Here is a 27,967-nt window from a genome sequence, read left to right on the forward strand (position 1 = left end):
GCTGGTGCCGATGCCAACCCGAAGCAGACCCTCTTGAATCTAAAGAGGCCATCGTGAGTTATAAATGAAGTTAGGTCCCTGCTGTCTGGGTGCAGCACAACCTGGTAGTAGACTGATGCCAGGTCCACCTTGGAAAAGCAGGGGGCTCCATTGAGGGCATGAAGCAGCTCCTCCATATGAGGCAAAGGGAAGTTGTCTGCTACTATAGCTTTGTTGGGTTCCCGGAAATCGACACACAGTCGAATGCTACCATCTGCTTTGCGGGCTACTACAATAGGAGATACCCACTCGGAAGCATTGACTCTCTCAATGACATCAGCAGCAAGTAGCTTCTCAATCTCGTCAAATACCGGCTGGCGGACTGAAAATGGTAGGGGTCTCAGCTTCTGTGCGACTGGCGCGATGAAAGTTTTCATCTTAACTTTGTGTTGCACACCTCTTACAAGTCCCAGGCCAAGCAAAAACAAGTGGCCAAACTTGGTCCACAGTGTTGGCGGCATTCCAAACTTGGGAGGGCCAAGGGATTTTTCATGCCTGGGGCTTTGGGGAAGACTCGAACTCATTGTTGGAAGCTCTCGGCATTCCTGCGTGGACATTTGCAGGCAGCGCAATTCCTCTCCCATGATGCGAAGGCCAAGGGCTTGGACAGCATCCAGGCCAAGGAGAGATGTACCACATGGCGTAACATGAAAAGTTACAATGGCTTCTTTCCCCTTGTATGTGACTATGGCTTGAAATGACCCGAGAACGGGAATCTTCCTGCGCGAAAAATCCAGCAATGTAAGATGGGAACTTGTCAGTTCTACTGCGTTTGCGAACAAGCCTTGGAATTGGTGCTCACCCATATTAGACACGGCCGAGCCTGTGTCCACCAAAAAGTTCATGGTATGCACCCGTGTCGTCGCGGTAACTGACGCGACATTGACATCCACGTAGACGCCTGTGCTCTTATCAGTACGGACCGCCAAGATGCTAATGACACTGGTAGCATCCTCTTCCGGAACGATTTCCTGGACCTCTGCAGAATACCCTTCTCGACCGCGACGGTAGCTGCGGCATGCTCTCTTAAAATGGCCGCGGCGTCCGCAGGCAAAACATGTGCGACCGCGCGCGGGACATTCTGTAGGCGAACACCGTGCTGCGCCGCAGTTTCCGCAGGCATTTACATTTCTAGGCCCGGGGACAGCAGCGGCAGCGGCATTCATATCAGGTGAAGGTGCGCTGTACGTGCGTGAGCAGCTGAAGTGGCGACGGCCCGGGAGGCGCGTGCCATTATCGCCGTTATCTCGTCGATCGTGCCTGGCTGAGCTGTCTCGCAACTGCTGCTGAATGCACTGCACAGGATTGGCGAAGGCTTCGGATTCACGCTGGGTTTCCTCACGAAGCCGTGCTACCTCGACAGCATGATCGAACGTAAGGTTATCGCCCTCCAGCAGCAATCGCTCTCGTAGCCGCGCGCTCGTGACGCCTGCTACGAACTGTTCACACAGGTTTTCGTCCGCTTGAGTGGCGAAATTCCAAAGAGCTGCTAACTCCCGAAGCGCTATGGCGAAATCAGTGATGGGCTCACCCTGCAGTTGACGACGCTCCCGGAATCGATGGCGTTGAAGGCGGACGTTGCAAGGGGCGGCGAAATGCTTCAAAAGCATCTCAACGGCTACTTCGTACTCGTCGGATGGGCGTAGGGCTTCCGTGGTCATGTCTTGCGTTCCAGTAGGTGCAGTGGTTCCGACGATTCCAGCGACGGCATCTGGCGTGGCCGTGACACCGGGTGCAGCACTCGTTGTCTCTGCCTTGGTTTGCGTCGTACTAGGTGGAAGCGCGTCGAAAATGCGCTGTCCTTCCGTCCCAAGACAGTGCAGCAGGAGGGCTCGGCGACGGGGTGCGGGTAGCTCGTTCGCTCCGGACGCCAGCAGAAACCTTTCAAACAGTCGTAACCATCGGGCCCATGGCACATCGGGCGTGCCGGGGGTGGCCAGAAAAGGAGGAGGTGGCAAAAGGCCCGTGCAAGCCATCCTCATCGCCAGAATGTCGTGTAGCCGGCACGGCGACACGTGAAAGTAACCACGCTACACCACAGTACGATCCATGACAATAACCCAGTTTAATCAGCGAGTATCGTTTATATACACACGAGCGCAGTGGCGCCATCTATTGTGAGTCCAATGACTCAGAAGGCCATCTGGTGTAAACGCACAACACTACAAGACCCAACAAGATCCAAGGTGGAATCAAATGAAAACCCATCAGAGAAATCCTTCTCCGAATGGCAGCGAGAAGAACCAGTGCCAAATGCTTCCGCTCCAGCAGAAGAGCAACCACAGCAGCAACAACTAGTTGTGAAAAACCGAGTGCAGCGCTCTCGCCAACCTCCAAATTGATTAGACATTTAGGGGAAGTTTGGAAATAATGCCCTGGCAACCCTGAGTGTGTGTGGGGGGGAGGGGGCGTCTTCGTAAATGGTGTGGTTTTTGGTGTACCCGCGTATCCGCCAAACGTGTGGTTTTAAATAGTCAATAAATGTTTGTTACAACATAACATTTCAGATGCCAAGCTTCCATTTGCAGCAGGTTAAGCATGGCACACCCGCCCCAAGTGTAGTCGGCGCGTCAATTTCACAAAGCAGCATGTTGGCAGTAGCAGCATCTACTGGTCTATGTTCATTCTCGAAAACTGCAATCTTCATTTGGGATGCACTGACGAATTCCATGGCAATGACTATTTCACAACCACTGTCACGAGTTTGGTGTCGGTGTTAGATCTATCCGAAGTTGGTAGGCAGTGACGTTGTCGTTCGTTGTCCCTTTGGAAAGTGTCCGATGCCATTTCACTCGATCTACTTGTGGCCAGTTCTGAACTTTTGATTATCTAGATTGTGCTTCTTGAGGCTTACCATGATGCAATAATGCAGAGAAGCGCAGAACTCGATCGCGACGTTCAAGACTTCGCTCTTTTGCCGGAAAGATAAACGAGAGAGGAGCGCACCACCGCCCAATGGCGGTCTTGCGCTGCTTGCGATATTCAAAATGCGTAATGTACACATTGTTCTTGTTTTTTCTTTATTCTGCGCAAAGCTATGAAACTGGCTACCACTAGATTGTGAAGGGAACGGCCTTTGCAGCATGCGTGCATGATTGGAAAAGGCGGTCAACGCGTCGTTTTTGCGCCAGGACAACGAGAACTACGGCAATTTTAGTGACTTTCATGCATTTTTGAAATCACTTACTTGGAAGCATTTTTAGATAATTACTCGTGCCAATTTTAGCTTGATATTTTCAAAAGTGAAAGATTATAGTCCAAGGATGCCAATACAACTGGAAAAAGAAGAAAAAATTTTCTGAAAAACCGCGACTTTTCGATCCGCGTCTTCCCCATAAATGCCAAAAAAAAAAAACTCTTCCAGCAACCCTGGCTAAATGGCGGCTGCCGAAATTCTGTTTCGCCGGTCCTTCGAAAAGCATGGAATTGCACTACACAACGACGTTGTGTGATAGCCATAGCCGCACCTTTAACAGCCTTCAGGAGGAGCAAGTGAATGGCTCCGTGGCCATCAAAAAGGAGGACTGTGTGAACCACATACACAAAAGCATGGGTGCTTCACTGAGAAACCTCCCGCAGAAGAAAGCCTCAGTGGCAAAGGAAAGCTTGTAACGAAGCTTACAAGTTAACATGATTGGGCACTCAAGGCATGCCAAGAAAACGTCCACGAGATGAAGAATGCTGTCCTTGCCACTTACTATCATGTGATTTCCACAGATGCAAAGCCACAACACTCACGGTGCCCGAAGAGAGAAGACTCATGGTGTGTACACAACAAGGCAGTGCTAAGGCAGCAGGCTCCTCTTACCACTTTCGAGATTGCGCCTATCTACATTGATAGTATGTTTTTGATATTTACAACTTGTATATTTGGCCTGTTTTGAACCCTTTTGGACACCTTGCACTATCTAACGCGTAAAAGAAGCAGTATTTTATCAGTTTTGCTTTTGTGTTTCTTTTTTTTCACCGTGTGGTGATTTTAAAGAGTCTTTCTATGCATGCGAGTGAGCGTGCATAGTTTCAACCATGACGCCGACGTCGCGTGTGATTGCTTCACAAAAACGGCAAATTTCAGGGGATTCTCGTGCATCTGAGCTGCAATATGCAAATGATGACAACAGCACAGGCTCAGAAGACGACATCCACAATTTTGATATCAGAGCGAACGACGAGAGTTTGTCAGACCGCCCCGGAACATCAGCGGTCGTCCACTGGTGAGTTTGGCTTTGTGCTCGGGCCGCGTTATTGCCGGCGCGCGTCGGTGTAGGTTGACCTGATGTCTTGTGAGGATTGGAGCTCTGATCTGCAGGGCGTTCACTTCTTTTGGGCGAGACTACTTGCCGGCGGCAGCGCACAGAGTGCAGTTTCGTGGGCGGAGGCAGCCGTGAGTGAACCTTGGAGCTGCGTTACACAGTGCCGCGCGGCGCTTCGTGAGCACTGTCGACTTTTTGTTTTTTACTGTTCAAGTTATTGGAGAGCTATGCAAAAGCACAAATAAATATGCCTTTGCAGTAGTCTGAATTAACCACAAAGTGCATAAGCGTGCACAGGGTTTCTCTTCAGAAAGGAGGGGAGGGGGGCGAAGAAGGTCAGTCGCAGCATCCCTTCCTTATCATGGCAGTGTGTGGAGCGAGCTTTGCGCCCTGCTGCTCCCCCCCCCCTCGTGTGCATGCCTGTGACTAAGCACTAACTTGCATTTCTTTAAGCACATCATCACCGCTAAAAAAAGAATAAATGCAGTGTCACAGCAAATATTGCCTAAACTGCCTACATTGAAATTATTTCTTTCTTGTTGCCAACGTTAAAAAATCACCGGCATTCTCGCAGGACCGTCCGATGGCATGCGGTGGCGACACAGAAGAACATAAAACAGACATAATCGGATGTACGTGATAAATGTGTACAGTAATATGCTACTTAGCAACACTTGACAGTGTTTTTTAGATGAGGTACGGTCGTCAGGAGCCGATTGTCTACTGACTAGTTACGTGCAGTGCTTCGCATACTTGGTGTACACACCGTGCCAAACCGCTTGCGCCCAACTCCGTTAAAGACCATGCACAGATGCAGCGAGAAGCCTGTTGCCTTAACGCGATGATGCGAGCTTTCTGCAAGTGATGCCCTAGCGGTCCTGGCAGCGAACAGAGGCGCATTCTGGGCTTGGCCTGCCGCCTCATAAAAGGTGTGCTACGCTTGTTGTCTCGCGCTGCCCGCGATTCACAACGCTCAACTCCGCAACAATGAGCTGCTTTCGTTTCTGCAAAGCGGTGCACCCTGAACATGGTCCTGCAAAACGATTCAAGCGGCAACGATCGGCGCCTCAGCGCTCTCAGGTAGTTGCCAGCTATTAAAAGCGTACATTAGGGATCAAGCAGCCCTATGCCAAACACGTAGGTTTTTTTTTTTCGTTCATAAGTCATGCTGTCGTGCTTTTCAGTAGTTGTCACATTGCCTTCGTTCTTTGCCAATGGCATCAGAAAAAGCACCACCGCAATCGTGCTGAAGTTAGAATAATTTATCGGCCAATTTTGTGCTTTTACAGCAGCACAACTGTACACAAATGTGGCAGCATACGTGTACAATATGGCGACTATCACGTAATATCTGCTCACGATGGGTGCTGTCAACATCACTTTGGTGGTAGTCTCAGGTAGTCGCCAGCTATTAAAAGCGTACATTAGGCATCAAGCGGCCCTATGCCAAACACGTAGGTTTTTTTTTTTTCATTGATAAGTCATGCTGTCGTGCTTTTCAGTAGTTGTCGCATCGACTTCGTTCTTTGCCAATGGCATCAGAAAAAGCACCACCGCAATCGTGCTGAAGTTGGAATAATTTATCGGCCAATTCCGTGCTTTTACAGCAGCACAACTGTACACAAATGTGGCAGCATACGTGTACAATATGGCGACTATCACGTAATATCTGCTCACGATGGGTGCTGTCAACATCACTTTGGTTCCAAAACCACCTTGTGGTGCAGCGATGACGGGAACTAGAAAAAAAAGTACCTTTTTGGAGCAGTATGGTCAGCAACTACCTAGTGGCGCAGGTTGGCACAGCTTTCCCACTACAGAGAGCACTGATGCAGTTAAAGTTTTAAATTTGCAGACAATTACTTCATTTTATTTGATTGATAATTGATTGATTGATAAGTGGGGTTTAACATCCCAAAACCACCATAAGATAACGAGAGACGCCGTAGTGGAGGGTTCCGAAATTTTTGAAGACCTGGGGTTTTTCAACGTGCACCCAAATGTGAACACACGAGGCTATAGCACTTTCACCTCCATCGAAAATGCAGCCGCCGCAGCCAGGATTCAATCCTGTGATTTGCGGGTCAGCAGCCAAGTACCTTAGCCACTAGACCATTGCAGAGGGGCTATTTCGTTATATTTGACATCAGCGCTTCCAAAAAGGCAGACGTTGCACAGGTTCTGACTATCTTCCAGAAGGTTCTGCATTCATTGGTGATCATGCATGAAATGATAGCAGACGACGCTATGAGATTTCCTGACCTGAAACTAACATTTACTGATTAACACACATTTCGGATATATGAACTGAACGCTAACAAATTTTTGCTTCAGTTTAATTCTGCGCATTTCAAGACTCGTCAAGCGAGGCATACCTGAGGTATGTTTTACTAATGTGGTGAAAAAAAAAGTCATGTCCTCATGCAATGACCGAGAGCATTAACAGGCAAGCTCTTCCTTTAACATATGGGAGGTTGCCCAAATTTTTGGTAACTTCAGAAGTGGATAGGTTACTCAGAAATGAGCACTTCTAGCAACTGACTTCCTGGGTGCCTACAGAGAAGCGAAAAACTGCAGTTATTTTGTATTTGCATACTATTTCCATAATCTGAAAAAAAAAAAAAAAAGCTCAGCAAATGGCTTAGCGAGATAATGCTAGCATTGCATCATCTACACCTGACAAGTTGTCCAAGATATACAGCAACACTGATCCGAACCGCAAAAAGTTGCAGCTTGTACGATCAACCACAAGATTAATCACCATCAAGATCAATCACAAGTTTGTCCAGGGCACAGTGAATGTTGTATATCGCGTGCCATTATCATGTGAAAAATGATAGATAGGCCAGCTGGGCAGGTGCCATAATTCAAGATTATTTGAGCACAAGTAAAATGCAGAAGAATTTGAGCAAGGCAACCAAGGCAACATCATTGCTCTTGCTGAGAGAGCATTTTATTGTATGCCAAGTCAAGTATATATATAAGACCGAGAATGGATCACGCGAGAAATAACAGAAGCAGACTTGATTGATAAACTGGGTGACCAGTGTGTTAGCGCTCCTTCGATAGCCTTTCTTCATACAAACAGGAGTTCCTGCACATGTAGTGATGATGTTTTTTGTGATGTGTGAGAGCTATAAATTATGTGTATCTTTAGAAATAAGCCAGTTGCAAGACAGCCCTCATTTGTCTGTGTGTGTTAGTCTATCATTTTTTGTGCTCTTATTTTCAAGTTCATGATTAACCAACTAGGCAGAGTCAACGGAATTGTGAAGTTCGTTATATCGAGGTTAACTGCACTGGCATTGCTGGATGTCATACTTGTGACAATTTGCTGGAATATATTACATAGCTGACATTAACTTAAACCATACTTTAGATTCGAATAAACCAAGCTCTTGACTTCATGCGATAGGTCTTGATATTGCTTTTCCTGAAAATACAGCATTTCTGTAGTCACAAAAATAAATAAAAACAACTTGCCTTTGGAGAGTATTCGTCGGTTACAAGCATGGCATAGTTGGTCATCTGTAGAAAAAAAAGGAAATTATGTTTAGTGTGTGGAGTCTCGCAATGAGGAATGCTCTTGGAACACAGGGACAGAGCAGACACCTGTTGAACCAAACAAAACATCACGTACATTTATTCAATGACTTTTACATCGACGAAATCGCCAGCCGAATGATATAGATCACCAGTGACATGCTAAAGTAGTCTTATACAATATTCCAATACGCTCAATTAACATAATAGCAAACACAAGGTAGCGTGAAATTGTAGTTGTCGACTCGCCACGAGACGCCCATGGGAATCGGTGTCATCCTCATGGATCCACTACGACGGACGATCACTCGCGCCCACGGCCTAAGAGAGCTGCTCATGTGCCACCACCCAGCCTTGCCTGCTGGCGCTACCACACTAACCATGATGATGATGATTATAAAACGCACGCCAGCACAATGCCATCTACCACTCGATGATTTTCAACCCTAAATGCTGCCTATCCACGATACACATTAGCACCGCAAGGTGCAAACGACTTTACAGGTGATAGCAACCCCCGAAGCGTCAGCTCAGATCAAGCATTAGCTAGCAGGTCAATGCAGAACTCATTTGCATTACAGCTAACAACAAGTGTAAAACATTTAAAAAATCAAGTACACAATGAGTACTCTTTATGGAGACATGCTGAAACAGCAAAAGGCCATGCCAGGTAAATGTACGATTAGGGTAGTAACTGTTTGCTAAAATACTTAACTAAGCTGAACAGTAGTTTCCTGAAGCATATGCTCCCCACTCTATCGCAGGCCTCTGCGAGAATACTGCTTATAAAGTTGAACTTCATCATCAAAATGCCACATGAGCCACAACGATTTGTTCAATACAAATGGGTACTGCGGAGACCCTCAAGGTGGCAGAAGCATTAAGAAAGAAAAAATAAACAACCAATAAGAGCCTTTTCTTTCTGAGAAATACCTACTTATTTCCTTGTGGCTTTGTGCCACAAACGAGTGGTTGTCTATTTCCATTTTCTGAACAATACGTGCACTATATGATTTAAATCAACAATTTGTTTTACCAAAACGTTTATATATAATGCCAGAAAATCATGCTTATCTCAGCAGAAAAGGAATGAAACAGGAATGCCTTCTATGCACCAACAACAAGCTGCATTTCTTTCACATATAAACCATGTTCTCAGTGACCTGTACCTATATAAAGTACTCTCAATAAATAGAACCCAAAGAGACAAATGAAATAAGTTCCATTTACTGGAGTACTTCTGTTACTGACCAGGGGTGCAGAATACAAGAACGAAACCAATTTTATCAAAAGCACGTGTTCCATTTTATTAAGCAGAAGTTCCCTTTCCCAGATTTCCCTTTACTGAGAGTCTACTGTATTTTAAAAGAGAACTCTAGTGTTTTTTCAATATTCACTGATTTTATAAAACTTTGAACATGTTATCTCGTCGGTACTGTGGTGATATGTACCAAATTATACAACCTCAAGTCATTCAGTTTTTGGAAAACAAATTTTAAAATTTGTAGCCGATTTTATAATCACACTTGTAAACAAGGGCCACCCTGTGTATATGACGTAAGAGACTACTCTTTTAAACACTCATCTTTCCCAGCAGGCGGATAGAGCACTCGCTTTCTTGTACAAGGCGACGATAATGCGAGCGCCGTTCAGTTTTGTCAGCTGCATACAGCGTGTTAGTTGTGGTTGACATCGGGTCTTACAATATTCAGCAAAGAGAAAATAGGTACGCTGAATGTCAGATACTTCATGTGCCCAAGGGTTGAAATCAAAAAGCGATGCTTCTGCGCTCAGAAAGTAGCAGCAATCATCGCTGAACTGATAAGTTTAGACGAGTTGGCACAGCTTGATTCAGCATTGGATGACATCGCCAACTTGCTTTTCGCGCGTCAGAAGATGCACGTGAGCTATGTTTGCACACTGGCCAGCCATGGCAGGGGGTAGCGGATTTTGTGACGTGATTGGCGACGGATTCTCGTGACGTCACCCGATACCCACCATGGACGGCAAAGCAGCTCCCCGTTTTGGTTTTGATTCATTGTTTACTGACATGAAAAATTCGTGTTCTTCGTTTGAAGTACGCTTATGTAAAAGTTCTTGCACATCATAGATTTCTCAAGAGTCCTCTGACGTTCTACTGTAAAACTTGTGTCTCCATGTTTCATGTAGTTAGGTGCTGTCTGCCCAAAAGTGTTGCCTCAGGCTACAGGACCTTTTTGTGGGCCCCGTAATGCAGTGTTTTTCTTTTTCAGTGCACTTCAAAGAGTTGCGCCTGTCCTTTGGCGCAGCATGTGCCAGAGGAGTTTGGCTTGTATCTATCACCTTTTCGGGGTGGTGGACGGTGCCTGCGCGGCAGGCACTTTCACAGTGATTTCGGACCTAACTGCGCTTGCAGAGGCCCTGGGTCCGGCAGACTCTGAAGTCTGTTAGCCCTCTTTAGTCGGGGGCAGAGCAGCTGAGGCTGCTTCAGCCGGGCGCGCTGGTGCTGCAATAGTGGGCACACTTCATGTGAAATTCGCGAGCACAATGAGATGTTTTGCGGCACCTTGGCACATCTCATCAGCAAAGAAAGAAAACGACTAGTTATGTCAGGCAAAACGCTTGTCTTCAAACGACAAGTTGAATTTATACTCTCTTATTTTCTTCTCTTTTTTTCCAGGAGGGGTATGTTTGCGAGTAGGGTGCGTGGATGCCTTCGGCAGTTCACACAGTGGGCGGCAAAGTTGTAAGAATTGGACAGATGTTCATTAGATGCCCATGTAGCACATGTGGCATGCCCTCTGCAGCTCTACGACCCATGTCCGAAGCCCTGACGCTTGAAACAGCGACGGGGATTTGTTATTTTAGGGTCGGACATGTAGCTTGCAATAACTGGTTTCAATGAATTCTGACAGATCGCTGGTTCCAAAGGTATTTATGAAGTATTTTGTAGAGATTTGCTTGTCATCACATATGATGATTATTCTTTGTACCTTCACAACATTCTGATCTTGCCATCCTTCTAACAGTTTGCTTTTGCTCAGCTCGAGGAGGCCATCGTCAGAAATTACACCATGAACTGCATTTGTAGACTTGTGAGGGCCCACTGAAACAGGAATGTTCCCTAATGATATGAGTTTAGATAGCTTGTCATACTGTGCCTTGTCTCGAACTTCCAAAAGGAGGTCGCCGCTTTTCATCTTTGCGATTTTGTAACCTGGACCAATTCCTTGCTTACGCAAGGTTTGTACAGGTTTCCGAAGCGAAAATTCAAGGATATTCAAGGACTTTCCAGGACCTGTCACAAGTTTTTCAAGGACTACAAGCGACAAGCAATGTAGGCAATTTTTTACTTTAAATTTTTCAAAATTGACTTATTTTTATTGGACTTATATAGTACATGCATACTGCAATTATAACAAACATGTCTAGTCTGCACTTTAGCACACTTTAGCTTCATTAGCTTCACCACTCGTACAATAGGAAAGGAGCCAGCATCGAACAGCAATAAGAGTCTCTCACTTCGTTTGCTCGTGGTTTGAAGCAGTCAAACATTATTCCCCATTCAGTTTTGGAAAACGAAAGCATATCAACTCACGCCAAATTAGTTTCTGAAATGGAGAGTTGGTCAGGTTGATGCCGATCCATACCTGCCAAGTTCAAGGATTCTGAATCTGGTATCATCTGTGGCTGCTGGGGAAACCGTTCTTATAACACCAAATCCCGGCATATATTTATATAATGTAGTCCATCCAAGGCAACCTTAAAATTCGTATTATAGTGAAATTCACATCAACCATAATCATATCATCAAGACTTTACTCGATATCTTCTAAAAACTTTCATGCCATTTTACATTTTTCTGACCTGAGCAACCACCGAACTTGATTCATATGAGAATATAATGAAGAAAGTGGCTGAACAAGCGTTGGCTTAGAACTAACAACTCTTCCGAAAACGTAGCATTTGAAGCGATAAAGTAAGGTCAAACCATGCTTTACTATATAAAAAGTAATTTCTCATTACAAAATTTTGTATTGTTTCTTGACGAAAAGAAAGCAATAGTCTTGTAACTTTCATAAAAGTGCATGTACTCACAATGCATGCACTGCGGCAAATGCCATCAGCATTGTTATCATTACTAGACCGCGCTCCTTTGTAAACACATGCCACAGCAGACAAAGGTCACCAGCTTAACCAGTGTGTTTTATGTCCAGCGTCTTTGCAGTATTCATGTTGGCATGATCCATCGATTCAGCCTTATTTTTTTACAATGAAGGCAAGCATTTTACTTTTGAACCACTGTAACCGTCCTATTATGAGCACTTTTTGCATATTTCGTTTGTTACCGTAACTAGTGTTAGCTCGCGACTGCAGCAGGCACGGTGCTCAGGCCCAGCAAGCATGTTTGAGAGCTACTTTACAGGGTAAGTCTTGTTACATTTCTAACATTTCCATCTTTCGCGCAGAGGTCACCAAACTTGTCTACAACAATCAAATGACGCCCTCCGAATTGCACTGTCGACGTTCGCATGCATGATGTTAGGCTAAGGACCAATGCTCAAGTGTGGACTATCTCGAACTATACTCCTGTTGGAAAGTGCCAGAGTGTGCAGTTCTAGTGATATAGACTAGTGTGTTAATTACTACAGTCATGTAGCTAATTCTTTTCTGTCTCATCATATTTTTCTTTTATGCAGCTTGGCTGCATTGTTGCTGATGCAATGCTAAACAATGAAAAAAAAAAAACCGCGAGCGAAAGGAATGTGTCAGCAGCCTCCTTTCCAGAAGCTACAGCAGAACGGGCAGCAGTGCGACTACAAATACTCTTACTAACAGAAATTGGAAGTTGTACTGTGAAGCTCGCTCTGTGTGAGGCACTTTCACCAAACTATTGTTGTCTAATAAAGGCTTTTTGTGTTGAGCAACAGCTCTCCTTAATTGAGTGACCATTTGCGTTCAGCTGGTTAACCAGTAAGGAGCCTGCCTATTTCAATTGGCTGACCAGTTGAGCCCCAGCTTTACCTTGAATTAAATGACCACATCTATTCAATTGGTTAACCAATTTAACACCACATACTTTCGACTGGCCGACTGGTAGAACACCAGTTCTCTCACTCTGGCTAATTATTCGGACACCAGCTAGCTTCATTTGAATGACTACATCTATTTGACTGGTTAATCAGCTGTTCACCACCTAGTTTCAACTGGGTGACCATTTACGGTTTCCTGGAATAACAGTTGCACACCAGCTCACTTTAACTGGTTAGCCCTTGGGGCACCAGTTAGCTTCAATTAGATGACCAATTGAAACCTAGCCTACATCAACAACGAATTATTCACCAGTTATGCACAAATGGTTACAACCCATTGAATATGAACTAGTTTACCAATTGAATATAATGGGTACGTTTCCAAATGGTCGCAAAATTCCAATGAGTTGAAAACCAATTGCTGGCAATTAGTATTTTTCCAAATGGACCAGTTGAACTTTTTTGACTGAGCTGGCTTCCCTAAAACTATTCTTGAATCAGTAACTGAGACAAAACTAGAAAAGTTGAAAGAGTTAACGAAAGAGAAATGAGCAGTGCTAACAAAACTGCTCATGATGGCTAACAGAGTTGAAATGATGGTTTACTTTCTCAAGGTCTCGCACAACATGAAAAAGGTTGCCACAGAGCATGTGTTTTTGGCATCCTGTAAGCTATGAAGCCACTGTAGCAAGGTTGATGGACGGAAACCTAGGAGTGCCATCTATACCCGCCATAAATCTTGTTTCACTTTGTGCATTGCAAAGGTTGCTTCTTGCATACTATTGTCGTGTAGTTGCATGTATATAAAAAAAATGAGACAATGCATCAAGTTCTGCTTAAAAGAACATGAAGCGTCTATCACTTTGGGACGATAAGCAAATCTGCCTGCACATCGCCGGGTGTGTGGCTGTTCTAACATGAAAGGCATGCAAATTATTGGTAAAGGAACCATGCAACATGAATGTGCAGTGATTAAAGCACATTAAATCTGGAAACATGGTTCAAACAAGTGTATTAGTGTACCCTCGCTATCACTATCAAAGAAAAAATTGCTTATTTAGAAAAATATGATTACTGACATCATTCTCTCTGTTTGTGAATTGCATACGTTTGGAGATGCGATTGGTCGCGGCGGCAGTCAGGCGCATGTCACGCCGGCTCCGTCGGAAATCGACAAATGTTGTGGACTTTTGGCAAATATTGTTATGCCTGCGAGTCCACAGCGAACGTCCATGCCTCTGAAAAAAAGCAATCTGTGTCAAGGCCAGCCCGCGAGCCCGCCTGACGTGAACAACTCAACGGAATCATCACGCGGCGGTGCCTCTCTGCCACGCACGCACAGTGAGTCACCTCAGCCAGCGAGCCCGTCGAGCAAGCAATCGGCGCCTTCCTGTCTGGCGAGTCTGACGCAATGCGTGGCGACGTCACTCGTCCTTGGGTGCAGCCACGTGCAGCGCAGCGGCTCCAGATTCGATGAGAATGACCCGGCCCAGCGGCGACCACATTGGAGGATTCTGACCTCCCGACCAGCGGCGCTTCTGGTTGGACATTTGGTTACTCAAAGAATCCACCCGGTGCATATAAAAAAAGCCCTGCGGCGCGTCGCAAGCAGTTGACTTATGTGTCAGAGAAGAGAGCTCGACTCTTCGCGTCTCTAAACTCTCGGCACTAGTGCCGAATTTGTAACGCCTCTGTATATATGCTGTGCATAAACCTTGTTTAACTCACCGTCGTCTCGTCCGCTCGTCTATCAGCTCTGCGCAGAAGCAGTCCCGAGCTGAGAAACCTATGCTGCCAAACGGCTGGTGACCTTCCCGGCGGAGTTCGAAGCAGAGGAGCCTTCGGGACCGTGTTGGCGTCGCCGTCTTTCGTAACAGTGGTTGCAGCGGTGAGATTTCGTGGCGCCCTTCGTAACGTCGTCAAAGGCGCGCTTCGCAACAGTGGTTGGCAGCTGCGGGATCGGCCGGCATCAGCGACATCGATGCGGTGAGTGCCTGACGTTTCCCCTCAGTTCAACAGACTACTCTAGCTCAGGTTGTAATAGTTTAGAGAAGGGCTGTGTGAAGTATTAGAGTGAGCGTTGATCGTTTCAAACAAAGTCAGAGTGCTTTGAAACCAAAGTTAATGCGGAGGGGGTAAACACAGGAGTGTTAAAAATTGCTTGCGCGTCTTGCTAGTAGACTTATAGTGGGTACGGCAAGTAAATTCTTAACAGGGGCAAACAACAAGAGGCTAGTGTGAACGATGGAGAACCTTAAAGTGAAGGAACTCATCGAAATTTGTGAGGAACTTGGCATTACTTTGGGCCGTGCGAAACGAAAGCAAGCGATCCTTGAGATCATGAGAGATGAAGGAGTTTCGGCTGAGGAAGTCGATGGGGCCTGGGAGGATATCAAAGCACGCCGCGAGGAGGCTGAAAGGTGGGAAGTAAAAGCTCGCGAACGTGAAGACGCTGAAAGGCGAGAAGTTGGCAAATGTGAAGAAGCTGAAAGGCGAGAACGCCGTGAGGAGGCCGAGAGACAGGAGCGCCTTGAGTTGAAACGAATAGAATTGGCAATCCTACAGTGTTCGCAGGCGCCTAGCGTAGCTTCTGCGACAGTTCAGGTCAGCGGCCAGAGAATTCGCGACCAATAACCACCGTTCGTAGTAGGCGAGGACATGGCGCAGTATCTCGTCAAGTTTGAACACGTCTGTGAGCAAAATGCTTTGGAGCGGTCTCTTTGGGCGCGGAACCTGTTAGCTGTTCTTCCCGGCAAAGTGTCCAACGCGATAACTTGCTTGTCGAGGAAAGCATTTGAGAGCTATGACGAGGTTAAGGAAGTGCTCTTGAGACGTTATAAGTTGTCACCCGAGGCTTTCAGGCAAAGGTTCCGGTATGCTAAAAAGGGGAATGAGTCGCACATTGACTTCACGTTTAGTCTTAAAGCCAATTTAATTGAATGGCTCAAGGGCGAAGGTGTTTATGACGACCGCGATAAAGTGGTAGAATGCATTGCATTGGAGCAATTCTACCACTGCATCGAGAAGGATGTCAAGTTTTGGCTGCAGGACAAACTTGGTGAAGTACAGCTAAACAAGGCAGCAGAGCTAGCTGAGGAGTATTATACTCGCCGAAAGTTGCATAGCAGGACAGTGCGCGTTGAAAAGGATGAAAGGAAAGAGGGCTTTTCAAAGAAACCTGATCAACGGAAACCCGCTCCGCACTGTAATTTCAAGAAGGACCCGTCTCTTACGAAGGACACCATAGGGGAAGGGGCAAACGGAAGCGGAGAAATCGAGTGAGGTTCCTAAACAATGCACTGATACCACACGGGCGTTTGAATCATGGAAGCCGCTAATCTGCTACAACTGCAAAAAGGAAGGGCACATCGCGATAAACTGTAAGCAAAAGTTTGCTTATGCAACAATCCGAGAATCGGAAAAGAACATGCGGTTGTTAGAGCCGTATCTCGAAGCAATTAGTGTGAATGGGAAAACATGTCGAGCACTTAGAGACTTGGCGGCAACCATGGACGTTGTCCATCCTTCATTGGTGTCTCCGGACGACTTTACAGGAGAATGCGCGTGGATTAGGCAAGTCGCCGAGGAGCAGAGTGCTTGCTTAGTAATCGCTACAGTTGTCATTGAAGGCCCGTTCGGTAAGCTTCGCACCGAAGCGACTGTGTCTGTCGCGCTTCCCGGTAGTTTTCCTTATCTTTTCTCTAATAACTCAGAGCAGCTTCTCGAAGAGCAGGGTAAATCGTTCTTCCCCAACTTAGCGTACATGGCCCTCAGGCGATCGCAAGCGCGGAAGCTTTCGCAGGAGCTTGATCTTGTTCAATGCTGTGAACCTTCAAGTGACCTTGGCGGCAAGTCGACGGAACCTCAGAGAGGAAATTCTCCGTGTGAGTCATGTGAGCAGTCACTCGAGCAGCCCGTCGCTGAAGCGATTGGCGCGGTTTTCGTAGCAGGGGGAGACGACATGGCGCCATTGAGTGAGAGCGAAAGGGGTGCAACGCTCTCGCCTGTAGCGGAAAGTTGGAGTGAGCTGTCGAGGGTTGATCGAGAAACGCTCATTCGAGAGCAGCGCGAGGACCTCTCGATAAAAGCACTAACGGAAAGCGTAAACATAAGGAAAAAGAAAAAGAATGTTTCATTTTTTGAGAAGGCAGGGCCCCCGTATCGGAGCTACACAAATGTGCAAGGCAGCAAGTATGAACAGCTCTTGGTGCCACAAAAGTATCGCCGCCACCTATTGGAACTGGCGCATGAAAATGCGTTGGCAGGGCATCTCGATATGACAAAGACCAAGGCTAGAGTTTCCCTTGAGTTTTATTGGCCGTTTTGCTGAAAGGATATCGAAGACTTTGTACGCTCATGCGACACTTGTTAGAGAGCGGGGAAATCCACGAACAAGTGGAAGGCACCCATGAAGCTTGTGCCAATTATCACAGAACCTTTTCGGCACCTAGTAATTAATATTGTCGGGCCACTGCCAGAGTCAAGGCAAGGTTGTCGGTACATCCTGACGGCTCTCTGTGTAGCCACAAAATTTCCGAGAGCGATACCACTTAAGGAGCTCAATTCTCCTCATGTCGTGGATGCACTGCTATCTATATTTGCACGCGTCGGATTTTCTTCTGAATTCCAATGCGACAATGGTAGTGTCTTCACCAGCTGCCTTACCTCTACCTTTATGGATAAATGTAGAATAAAAGTAGTGCACAGCTCGATCCATCACCCGCAATCTAATCCGGTAGAGCGTATGCATTCTGTTCTGAAACGGATACTAAGAGCTCTCTGCTACGAGCACGAATGTGACTGGGAAGCGTGTATTCCTCCCGCTATGTTCGCTTTGAGATCAGCTTCTCATGAGAGCACTGGTTTTAGCCCTGCAGAGCTTGTGTATGGCAGGAGTTTGAGAACACCATTGCGAATGCTACGCGTGTCCTGGCAGCGATTCGATGAGGACCCTAATGTAGTTGCGTATGTTCTAGACCTCGTTCAGAGGCTTGGAAAAACGAAAGATCTTGTGGAAAGCCATATGAAGGCTGCACAAGTGTTGTTGAAGGAGTACTACGATAAATCGGTGAAGAAGCGTGCTTTTGAAGTTGGTAGTAAGGTAATGCTGCTGCGGCCGTCTAAAAAGAACAAGATTGAGGTTCATTGGGAAGGGCCCGCCAAAGTAATATCGAAGCTTTCTGATACCAATTATGAAGTGAAATTAGGAAGGCGGCCAAACAAAATTTACCACAGTAACGTGATGAAACAATACGTTCAACGTCAAGCGGTCGTAAATTTGCTGTTGAATGCTTCAGAGGAAGAGGGAGCAGAAATTTTGAGTTCTAGTGATGTAATCGAAAGGGGATTGAAGGTAATCTTGGAGCAGTTGAACCTAGAGCCTAAGGCCTAGGTCAAGTGAAGTCCAAAATGAGGACCTGAGAAGGATTGTTTTCGAGTTTGAAAACGTGTTTCCGGACCGTCCCGGAAACACAACAGTGATCGAACATGATATCGAGCTAACTTGTGAGGACCCAATCCGTAGCAAGCCGTATCGTTGTTCCCTTATGCAAAAGCAGATCATGAAAGAGGAGATCGATAAAATGCTGGAGTTGGGAGTCATAGTACCGGGCGAGAGTGACTATACATCTCCTCTAATATTGGTTCAGGTGCAAGGAAAAGATCGGCGTCTTAACGCCATAACTCGAGACCAAACTTACTTGATACCAAACCTAGAGGAGAGGGTGAAAACTGTGTCACAGTCCAGCTATATTTTCATGTTAGACCTCGTGCGAGGGTATTGGCAAGTCCCCCTTACAGAGCGTGCTAGCCGCTATGCCGCATTTGTTTCTCCAATTGGAACGTATCGTCCACTTAAGCTGAGCTTTGGATTGAAAAATGCGCCCTTTTGTTTTTCAGGCTTAATGGACTGCGTTCTTAAAGGCTTCTCTGAGTTCGCTCTGCCGTATCTTGACGATGTCGCCATCTTCTCCAGCAACTGGGAAGAACATGTCGAGCATTTACGCGCCGTGCTGAACAGGTTGAAAGAGGCTGGCCTTACCGTGAAACCTACTAAATGTCACCTAGGGTGTGGCGAGGTTCTTACCTGGAGCACGTTGTGGAGCGTGGCCGGCGTAGACCTTCAGAAATTAAGGTAGCTGTCGTCGTGAGCTATCCATGACCAACCACAAAATCTGAAATAAGGGCATTCTTGGGCCTGGCTGGATACTATCAGCATTACGTGCAAAATTACTCTAGCATTGCCAGCCCTCTAACTGACGCAAAATCCGAGCCGGTTAAAGTAGTATGGGACTCAGAAAAGGAGAATGCGTTTTGCCAGCTAAAACAGGCCCTAAGCGAAAAGCTCGTTCTCATGGCACCCGATTTCTCTAAGAGATTTGTGATTCAATGCGACGCGAGTGATCGCGGCATGGGAGCTGTATTGTGCCAGGAAGACAGTGCTGGTAACGAAAGGCCAGTTTTGTATTTATACAAGTCGATAACTCAGCGGCAGGAAAGAGGCATACAGTACCTCTGAAAAGGAATGCGCCTGCCTCGTGTGGGCCGTTCAAAAGCTAGCTTGTTATGTCTCCGGTTTGAGATTTGTGGTTGAAACGGACCACTGTCCTCTAACCTGGTTAAATAACATGTCGCCTAAAAGTGGCCGGTTACTGAGGTGGAGCATGATACTCCAACAGCACAACTGTGACGTTCGCTACAAAAAAGGAAAGCTAAACGCTAATGCAGACGCATTGAGCCGTGCGTTTAGTTAGTACCTTCTCCACCTTTCGGTTTCTCGCTGGCGATTCGGGGCAAAATTTTGTCCTCATCACGGCCTTAGCTGAGCGCTCTCGTCTAGAGTAAGCTCAAGGAGCCAACTTTATGTTCTATTCTATTTCGTTACCTGGTTGCACGTGTAAAAAAAATTGAGTTCTTATTTTAAGAGTCTTGTGTTCCACATGTGCCTCTTGATGTCGAGGGAACGAAATTCCGATAGACACGTAGCTAGGTATGTGTTGTACTATACTTTGTCTGGTGTTCTGTCGGGTGACCGAGGGCACTTGCTTGTGTCGTGTGTTGTCGAATCATTCTTGACAAGTTGCAGAACCATCGACAAGTGCTGAAACCAAAGATCGTCAGAAGAGATGAGCGAAGCTGGTCGACAAGTTGTGGCGACAAGCCAGTGGAGCTGGGATCCGTCCTCAAGAACGGGATGTGTTCCCGGAACAGAGTCTGGAGCTGCATTCTCCCCATGGCCCTGGAGACGAACCTGGAGGGACCTGGCGAACGAGCGCACCTGACATCCGAGCAACAAGGAACCAGCTCGTCTTTCCGGCGCATTGTCTAGCGGCGGAGGTGCTGTTATGCCTGCGAGTCCACAGCGAACGTCCATGCCTCTGAAAAAAGCAATCTGTGTCAAGGCCAGCCCGCGAGCCCGCCTGATGCGAACAACTCAACGTCGTCATCACGCGGCGGTGCCTCTCTGCCACGCACGCACAGTGAGTCACCTCAGCCAGCGAGCCCGTCGAGCAAGCAATTGGCGCCTTCCTGTCTGGCGAGTCTGACGCAATGCGTGGCGACGTCACTCGTCCTTGGGTGCAGCCACGTGCAGCGCAGCGACAACCACATTGAAGGATTCTGACCTCATGACCAGCGGCGCTTCTGGTTGGACATTTGGTTACTCAAAGAATCCACTCGGTGCATATAAAAAAAGCCCTGCGGCGCGTCGCAAGCAGTTGACTTATGTGTCAGAGAAGAGAGCTCGGCTCTTCGCGTCTCTAAACTGTCGGCCCCAGTGCCGAATTTGTAACGCCTCTGTATATATGCTGTAAATAAACCTTGTTTAACTCACTGTCGTCTTGTCCGCTCGTCTATCAGCTCTGCGCAGAAACAGTTGCGAGCTGAGAAACCTACGCTACCAAACGGCTGGTGACCTTCTCGGCGGAGTTCGAAGCAGTGGTGCCTTCGGGACCGTATTGGCGTCGCCGTCTTTCGTAACAGTGGTTGCAGCGGTGAGATTTCGTGGCGCCCTTCGTAACGTTGTCGGAGGCGCGCTTTGCAACAATATCCACCAGAGACTGGTTTCAGCATTTCAGCGAAGTCGTCAGGAATTTCTGGATACCTATTTTATCCAGGTAGGCCCATTTTCCGGCAATCCACGACTGGTTGAACATCACGCGACGCCCGAGCCCAGCTGAGCCCAACGCCGACGAGGCTTACGCCCGGGCTCCCCAGCCATGGCAGCGTCCACGAAAACGGGCTACGACCGCGGCACGATGCAGTGGGTTAACATCGAGGTGGCAGGAACACGGGAAGACCCCCATACCAGGTGAAGACGAATATCTTCAGATCATGGTTCGCCAACTGCAAGAGAAGCTCACTAAAATGAAGCGCCGAGGCTCAACGGCCGCCGCCCAGCCACAGGCTTGCAAAACAGGATCAACACCCACAGTTTGCGTTGAGTCCCCACGGCAGCTGGCGACGTGCAAGCCAACGCACACGCCTCGAATCCGTTCGGACGAGTTGGTTATTGTGCTTAAACCAAAAATAACCATGGATCTGCATGCTGCGTTGGGCCCAGGTGGGATTGGCACCGCAGTGCAACGCTTCACCGGCAGCACCACGAACGCTGGTATCTCCGTGGGCCGGTGAGGGACCAAAACATTGTTCTTGTAGGTGTGAAAACGGAAAGCCTGGCCTCGAAGCTCATCGGGGACATCACGCTGACGATCGGGGACCGCCACGTACCATTTCAAGGACATTTGAAATCAGCCGGAGAAACCTGCAAGGGTGTCGTCACCGTCGCAGACAATGAAACTTCGGAATCCCTTTGACGCAAGCTCGAGTGGATCGACGGCGAAATTTTGTATGTGCGGAAACTCGGAACATCCAACGTTGCAGTGGTGACCTTCAAAGGACGCTGCATTTCAAGATTCATTCACTACTGCTGTAAAAACGTGCCAGTGCGCTACTACAAGAAAACGGTTCCGGCATGTTACCGGTGTGGAACAGTGGGCCACAGACTGGATGCATGCCCCAATCCGGACAATCAGCAGTGCATTCACTGTGGTGCGAAGCTGGAACTCACTCTGGAGGGCCTCGCGAAGCACGACTGTCAACCCGAGTGGTTTATATGCGGTGAAAACCCTTTCACCAGCTCTGCGCAGTGCGTCAGAAAATTCTGGAAGGCATGGAAGCCCGCTCTACCACAGCGGCAGCATAAACTAAAAAAAACGAAAGAAGAGCCCTCAGCACCTCTCAAGACGGACGAAAAAGCGAAGCTCATGCCAAGCCCAAGCCGATCAAAGCCCCAGCCGGACAGAAGTCGAGGCCGCCTACCTTCGGCGCCGAGGATTTCCCGTCACTGGCAAACCCGCCCAAAGAGGCGAGCAATTGGGTAGGGGTCTCCTCTCAGTCTCCCATCACCACCACTGCCTCCTCCTCCAATCCCGATTCAAAACAATTGGAAGCCATGAAAAAACGCATTGAAACTCTGGAACGCGAAAATCGGCGGCTGAAGGCGTCGCATGCTGCTACTCCTCCACCAGAGTCGCAACTGGTGGCTATGCACACCTCTGACTGCTCGGACGATGAGCAGGACACTCATTAAGACGTATCGGGTAACACTGGTGTGTCTAAAACTGTAGTAGGTGCTTCGAACGACATAGAAGGTCGACTAAGCAGACTAGAGACTAAACTTGAGGAGCAGAGCAAAATGATCCTAGAACAAACCAAGCTTACAGTACAAGAAATTATTCCACAGCAGCTGAACCTATCAGTCCAAGCGACTATGCAAGACCTCAAGCAGAGAGTTTTGCCAATTCTCACAGCCAGTGTACTACAAACCATTTAAATTTGGCTCATACCCCAATTGGACCAACTCAAAACTAGCATTAAGACAACGGAAGAACCCAGACGCAAAATTGTTCATCGTAGCCTGGCAAATTCTGAATCCGAGAGCAACATATCCCAACCGTTAACAACCAAACTGAGTCCCCAACGCCTCTCCAGGCTCGCACGCTGGCTGCAGTGGCGAAAATGACACCTCCTCAATAATAAATCCATGATGGCAGACAGTTCTAAGCATAATAATAAAAGGTCCAAACAACAGCAACTCGATATTTTCCAGTGGAACTGCAGAGGGTTTAAAGATAAGAAAAAGAGGGCCACTCTTAACCTTTTCCTGCAGAATCAACATTTTACCCCTGCAGTTTTGGCGCTACAAGAAATCGGCTTACAGGCGAAATTGCCTAGTTACAACTCACTTCAGGGAAGTGCGTTCACCTGTGTTCTCGTACACGAGGAGTATACCGCTTGTCAGATAGACCTTGATCTCTCAGAGGCGCATGAATACACAATGGTCAAAGTCCTTCCCAATAAAAGACGAAATCCTAGCTTGTACATTCTAAATGTATACAGTTCTCCAAAATCTAGGCAATGCGTCTTCAACGAAATGTTTTATAAAGCGATTAAGGAAGCAGATAAGTACCCGCTGGTGATTTTGGGTGACTTTAACGCCCCCAGCTATCACTGGGGTTACACCCGCGAAGTCCCCAAGGGACGGAAATTGGCAGAACTCATATCCACTCTTCGTCTATCGCTTCTCACAAATCCGATGAAACCCACTAGAATTGGGAATTCTGTAAACTGAGATACTTGCCCGGATCTATCACTGACTAAGAACATTTCCTACGCAACATGGGAAAACTTAGAAGAAACGCTCAGCAGTGATCACTGTCTCCTCAAAATCGCACTCTCCGCCAACATAGGGCGTAGAACATGGAGCCAAGCTAAGCTGACAGATTGGACAGCCTTCCGCTCACAGGTGATCTCCTCTGTGCCAGGGGCGGGAGGATATACGGGATGGGAAAATCAGCTCCTTGCAGCCAATTCCAAGTGTCTTAAAACTATGAAGACCACGGAAGACACCCCCTCCGTCGATAAGTACCTGCTCCACCTTTGGGACGCCTGCCGAAGCTTAACTAAACGATGGCGGAAAAACAAATTCAACCGCAAGCTTAAACTTAGAATAGCCGAGTTGAGTAAGCAAGCGGAGGAATATGCTGCACAACTGAACGAATCCAATTGGACAGAATGATGCAATGTTGTAGCTCAGAAAATGAATACAAGGAAAGCATGGCAGCTTTTTCGAACTCTCGTGGACCCCGCCCAAACCAGAGAAGCGCAAAAGCGGCTCCGTCGAGCCCTGCACAGTTTTCAAGGAACCAACTCCCAGCTGGCTGATGCTTTGTGTGCTAGATACCTATGTCGCACCACGGATTTCAACAGGAACGCATATGAATACGCAGGTAGAGAAAACAGTCAGCTGGATGCCTTTTTCGAAATGTGCGATCTGAAAGCAGCACTGAAAAAAATGCGCAGGGGCACTGCCCCGGGCCGAGACCTGATCACGGTAAAACTGTTAGCAAATCTGTCAGACGATTCTTATCGGCATCTATTGCAGTACATTAACGCGATCTGGGATGGCCAACCACTGCCAACTGAATGGAAAACAGCAGTTGTCACACTCATCTCCAAACCAGGCAAGCAAATCAGCACGGACAACCTCAGACCTATATCATTAACTTCATGTGTCGGCAAATTAATGGAAATAATGGTTAGAGACCGTCTCGCCACGTACCTCGAGCGCAAGGGGTATTTCGCAGATTCCATGTTTGGCTTTAGGCCACACCTGTCTGCGCAAGATATCCTCTTGCAACTAAAACGAGACATTTTCCAACCCATTTTCTCGACGCACAACGACAGGGCAATCCTTTGTCGACATATTGCATGGAATGTAGGAATGCAAAGTATTCATTTTTATAATAAAAAGTGTGCATCTCTAGACATTACCTTGCGGCACTCCAGTCTCCTGGACAAATGTTCGTGACAAAACATTCCCTACCAGGACATGAAAAGTACAGTTGGACAAATTGCTTTCGAGTATGCTCAGCATGTTGCTTCGGACACCTAAATGTGAGAGGTCTCGCAGTATGCCAAAGTGCCATGTGGTGTCGTATGCCTTTTCCACATCTAAGAATACTGAAAGAAAAATCTGCTTATGAACAAAAGCGTCGCTAATTTGTGTCTCAATAGGTGACACGTGGTCAGTAGTGGATCTGCCCTCGCGAAAACCACACAGGTATGGGTGCAGAAGGTTGTTTGTTTCCAGGAAATGTAGTAATCCACGGTTAATAATCTTTTCGAAAAGCCTACACAAGCAACTTGTTAGTGCGATTGGCCTGTAACTCGCTACAGAGAATGGATCCTTGCCGTTTTTCAGAATTGAAATTGCAATGGCCCCTTTGCAAGAAGCAGGGACCTCACCGGAAGACCATATGGCATTACACTGGGAGAGTAAAGTTTTTCGACTTTCGGAGGTAAGTTTTTCAACATCTCGTAAAGCACATGATCAGAACAAGGGGACAAATCACTGCAGCAACCCAGCGATGTCTGTAGCTCAGCTAAGCTAAAAGACTGGTTGTAAGCCTCGTATTTTGTACATTTGCATTCTAGTTTCTGCTTTTCAATTCATGTTTTATATTTTTGGAAAGCTTCACTATAGTGTGACGAGCTGGACACTTGTTCGAAGTGTGCACCGAGGAAGTTTACTTGATGTTCCAAGCTGTCACCTAGTGTGTTCACGAGAGGGAGAGAATGTACTTGTCTTCCTGCCATTCTCCTAACCATGTTCCAGACTTTAGCCTCCTGTGTATATGAATTGATGCCTGATATAAAGTTACTTGTTCCAACTTTTCCTTCTGGCCTGTCGGCGCGTCCTCCGCTGACGGAGAGTCCCGAAGAAGCTTCCATGTTTTATTTTGATTTCTACGTGCATTCCGACACTCACTTTGCCATCAAGAAATGTGTGGCCTGGCAGACAGTCCAGTTTGTGGGTACACTTTGTTGGAGCATCAATAAGAAACACTGTCAAAAAGTCTTAATACTTAATTCTTAATACATAAATGTTCAACCAACTTAAGCAAGTAGCTTCTCTAAACTTTTCCAAGGCCGCTTTGTCTGTCTGCCATCTGGGAACTTGTGGAAGACCTTTGTATATCGATGTGCTTAGAATGATCGGAAAGTGGTCACGTTGAAAAGGATTGTTGATCACCTCCTATTGAAGCAGGGGTACAAGCGATGGGGACACAATGCTGAGATCTATGCATGAGTCAGTTTTGTCGCGTTAGCTACACTGGCCTCGCTGAGCCAATTTCTCGTGGCACTGGTCTGCGCATGCGCAATGATACTCCGTCGCGGCCGCGCGCGACTCGCCGCCGGTTTGCGTGCGATTCGATGCGCTGCGCAGAGGATCAGTGGTGTCACGCACAGGAGCGGGCACCTCCCTCGCACTCGGCCACGGCCGCTAGCGACCCACCGCCGCCGGTGTGCACTTTCCAGAAGAATGCCGTCATAGCTTGGTAGACATATGGATGCCGATGTCCACGCCTTCCCTGTGCAGTCGCCATCTGACACTGCGCTAGAGCCGCATAGTGCCTCTGACTGGCGTTTGCCCCTGTGGTATAGCCATGGAGAAGGAGAGTGCAAATGCTGCTCAACGGTGCTGTAGAGCGAAGAAACTTAACTCATTGGATACCGAAGTATTTGCCAGGCAAAATAAATATACGTGTGTCATTGCAGCACCAGTAAGCATGATAATCAAGCTACTCTTCTGGAAAGCACTTTGGAAAGCTTAGCAAACTGGAAAGCTAAGAAAAATCAGCCAAACCTTTGCTAATGCTACGTATATCTTGGCATAGCTGAGCTAAGCCACTGTCATTTTTTTTTTTCATTCCTTTCATTCATTGCATCCTTAAAGGCCCGAGGGCATTGCATAAGTGGGGGGGGGGGGGCAACAAATACACTGTGCAGGTGTACAATTCAATGTGAATAAATTATTATAAACAATACACATAAGGGGGGCAACATACGTAAGGGGGGGGGGGGCAACAAATACACTGTGTGGGTGTACAATTCAATGTGAACAAATTAATATATACAGTACAGTTCTAAATACGCATATGGTAGTTTGGTCAATAATGACGACAAAAACTAATCAAACAATAAACAAAAAAAACTTTTGACTGGGAACTAGAGTACAAACAACGTGGCAAAAAAATTATACATACAGTACGCTGGTAGGATATATCTACAGCCATGGGTTATTGGGTGGAATCAAAGTGGGATTCCAATTTTGTGCGGAATGATGTGCTGTCAGGTGTCGCAACTATGGAGTCGGGGAGGCGATTCCAAAGTGCAATTGCTTGGGGGGAAAAGGAGTCGTTCATTGCAGATGCATGGCCGTTGATTGGTGCAATGGGGATAGAATGCTTAATGCTAGAAGTTCTGTTAGGTGGCCGTAAAAGTTCGTGTCTTGATTTCCGGCAGAAAAAGAAACTGTGCAGGAGGCATAGGCGCGAGATCAGGCGGCGTGACACGAGAGATGGTAGTTGGATTGATTGTTTTAGGGCGGTAATGCTGATTTCTTTGGAGAACTGTGAGGTTATAAAGCGGGCAGCGCGGTTTTGGACTGATTTTAGTTCGTTAGCGAGATATGCCTGGGATGGATTCTAAATGAACGATGCATATTCGACCTTTGGGCGTACGTATGTCAAGTATGCTAGTTTTTTTAATGTCAGGAGATGCTGATTTTAGATTACGGCACAGAAATCCAAGCGGAGCATCTGAGCAGATGGACTGCACGTGCGGCGCAAATGAAAGAGTTGGGTACATGTGCACACCGAGTTTTGTTGGCAAAGCTAAAGTATGTTGGCTCTTTCCTATTCAACAGATAGGCAACCCAAGAAAAGACGAACTGTTTGGTTAGGCGACCTTGTGCATCGCAGCAAAAGTTGCCCCATAGACCATTATGTGCATTGAAGCCTGCCTCCAAGGACCACATAAGGTTCCGGTAGTTCATCTATCAGAGACTGGAATTCATGTTTTTCCAGACGGTACTGTGGAGATATGTAAAGCGAGCAGACGGTGACAAGTTTGTTCAAAAAAACTGCTCGAACAGCCACTGCCTCAAGGGATGCTTGTAGTGGTAGATGTGTTCACGCTACCCACTGATCAACTATATAGCCACACCACCAGATGATGCAACAGCATCACTGTGGTCCTTTCTGAATATTACATAAC

The 27,967-nt window shown here is 47.0% G+C and overlaps 1 protein-coding gene across 5 annotated transcripts in view; it reads right to left on the minus strand.

Annotated features, from left to right (window-relative positions):
- The window catches only part of lt (vacuolar protein sorting-associated protein light), a 635,043-nt gene that overhangs the window by 100,035 nt on the left and 507,041 nt on the right, over positions 1-27,967 (minus strand). For all 5 annotated transcript variants that reach the window (XM_075896022.1, XM_075896056.1, XM_075895809.1 and 2 more), the window contains one exon: positions 7,776-7,820. In XM_075896022.1, the coding sequence (XP_075752137.1) occupies positions 7,776-7,820 (45 nt within the window). The remainder of the gene's footprint in view (positions 1-7,775; positions 7,821-27,967) is intronic.

The sequence above is a fragment of the Rhipicephalus microplus genome, chromosome 1, assembly GCF_043290135.1.
Source record: "Rhipicephalus microplus isolate Deutch F79 chromosome 1, USDA_Rmic, whole genome shotgun sequence".
Classification (NCBI taxonomy): domain Eukaryota; kingdom Metazoa; phylum Arthropoda; class Arachnida; order Ixodida; family Ixodidae; genus Rhipicephalus; species Rhipicephalus microplus.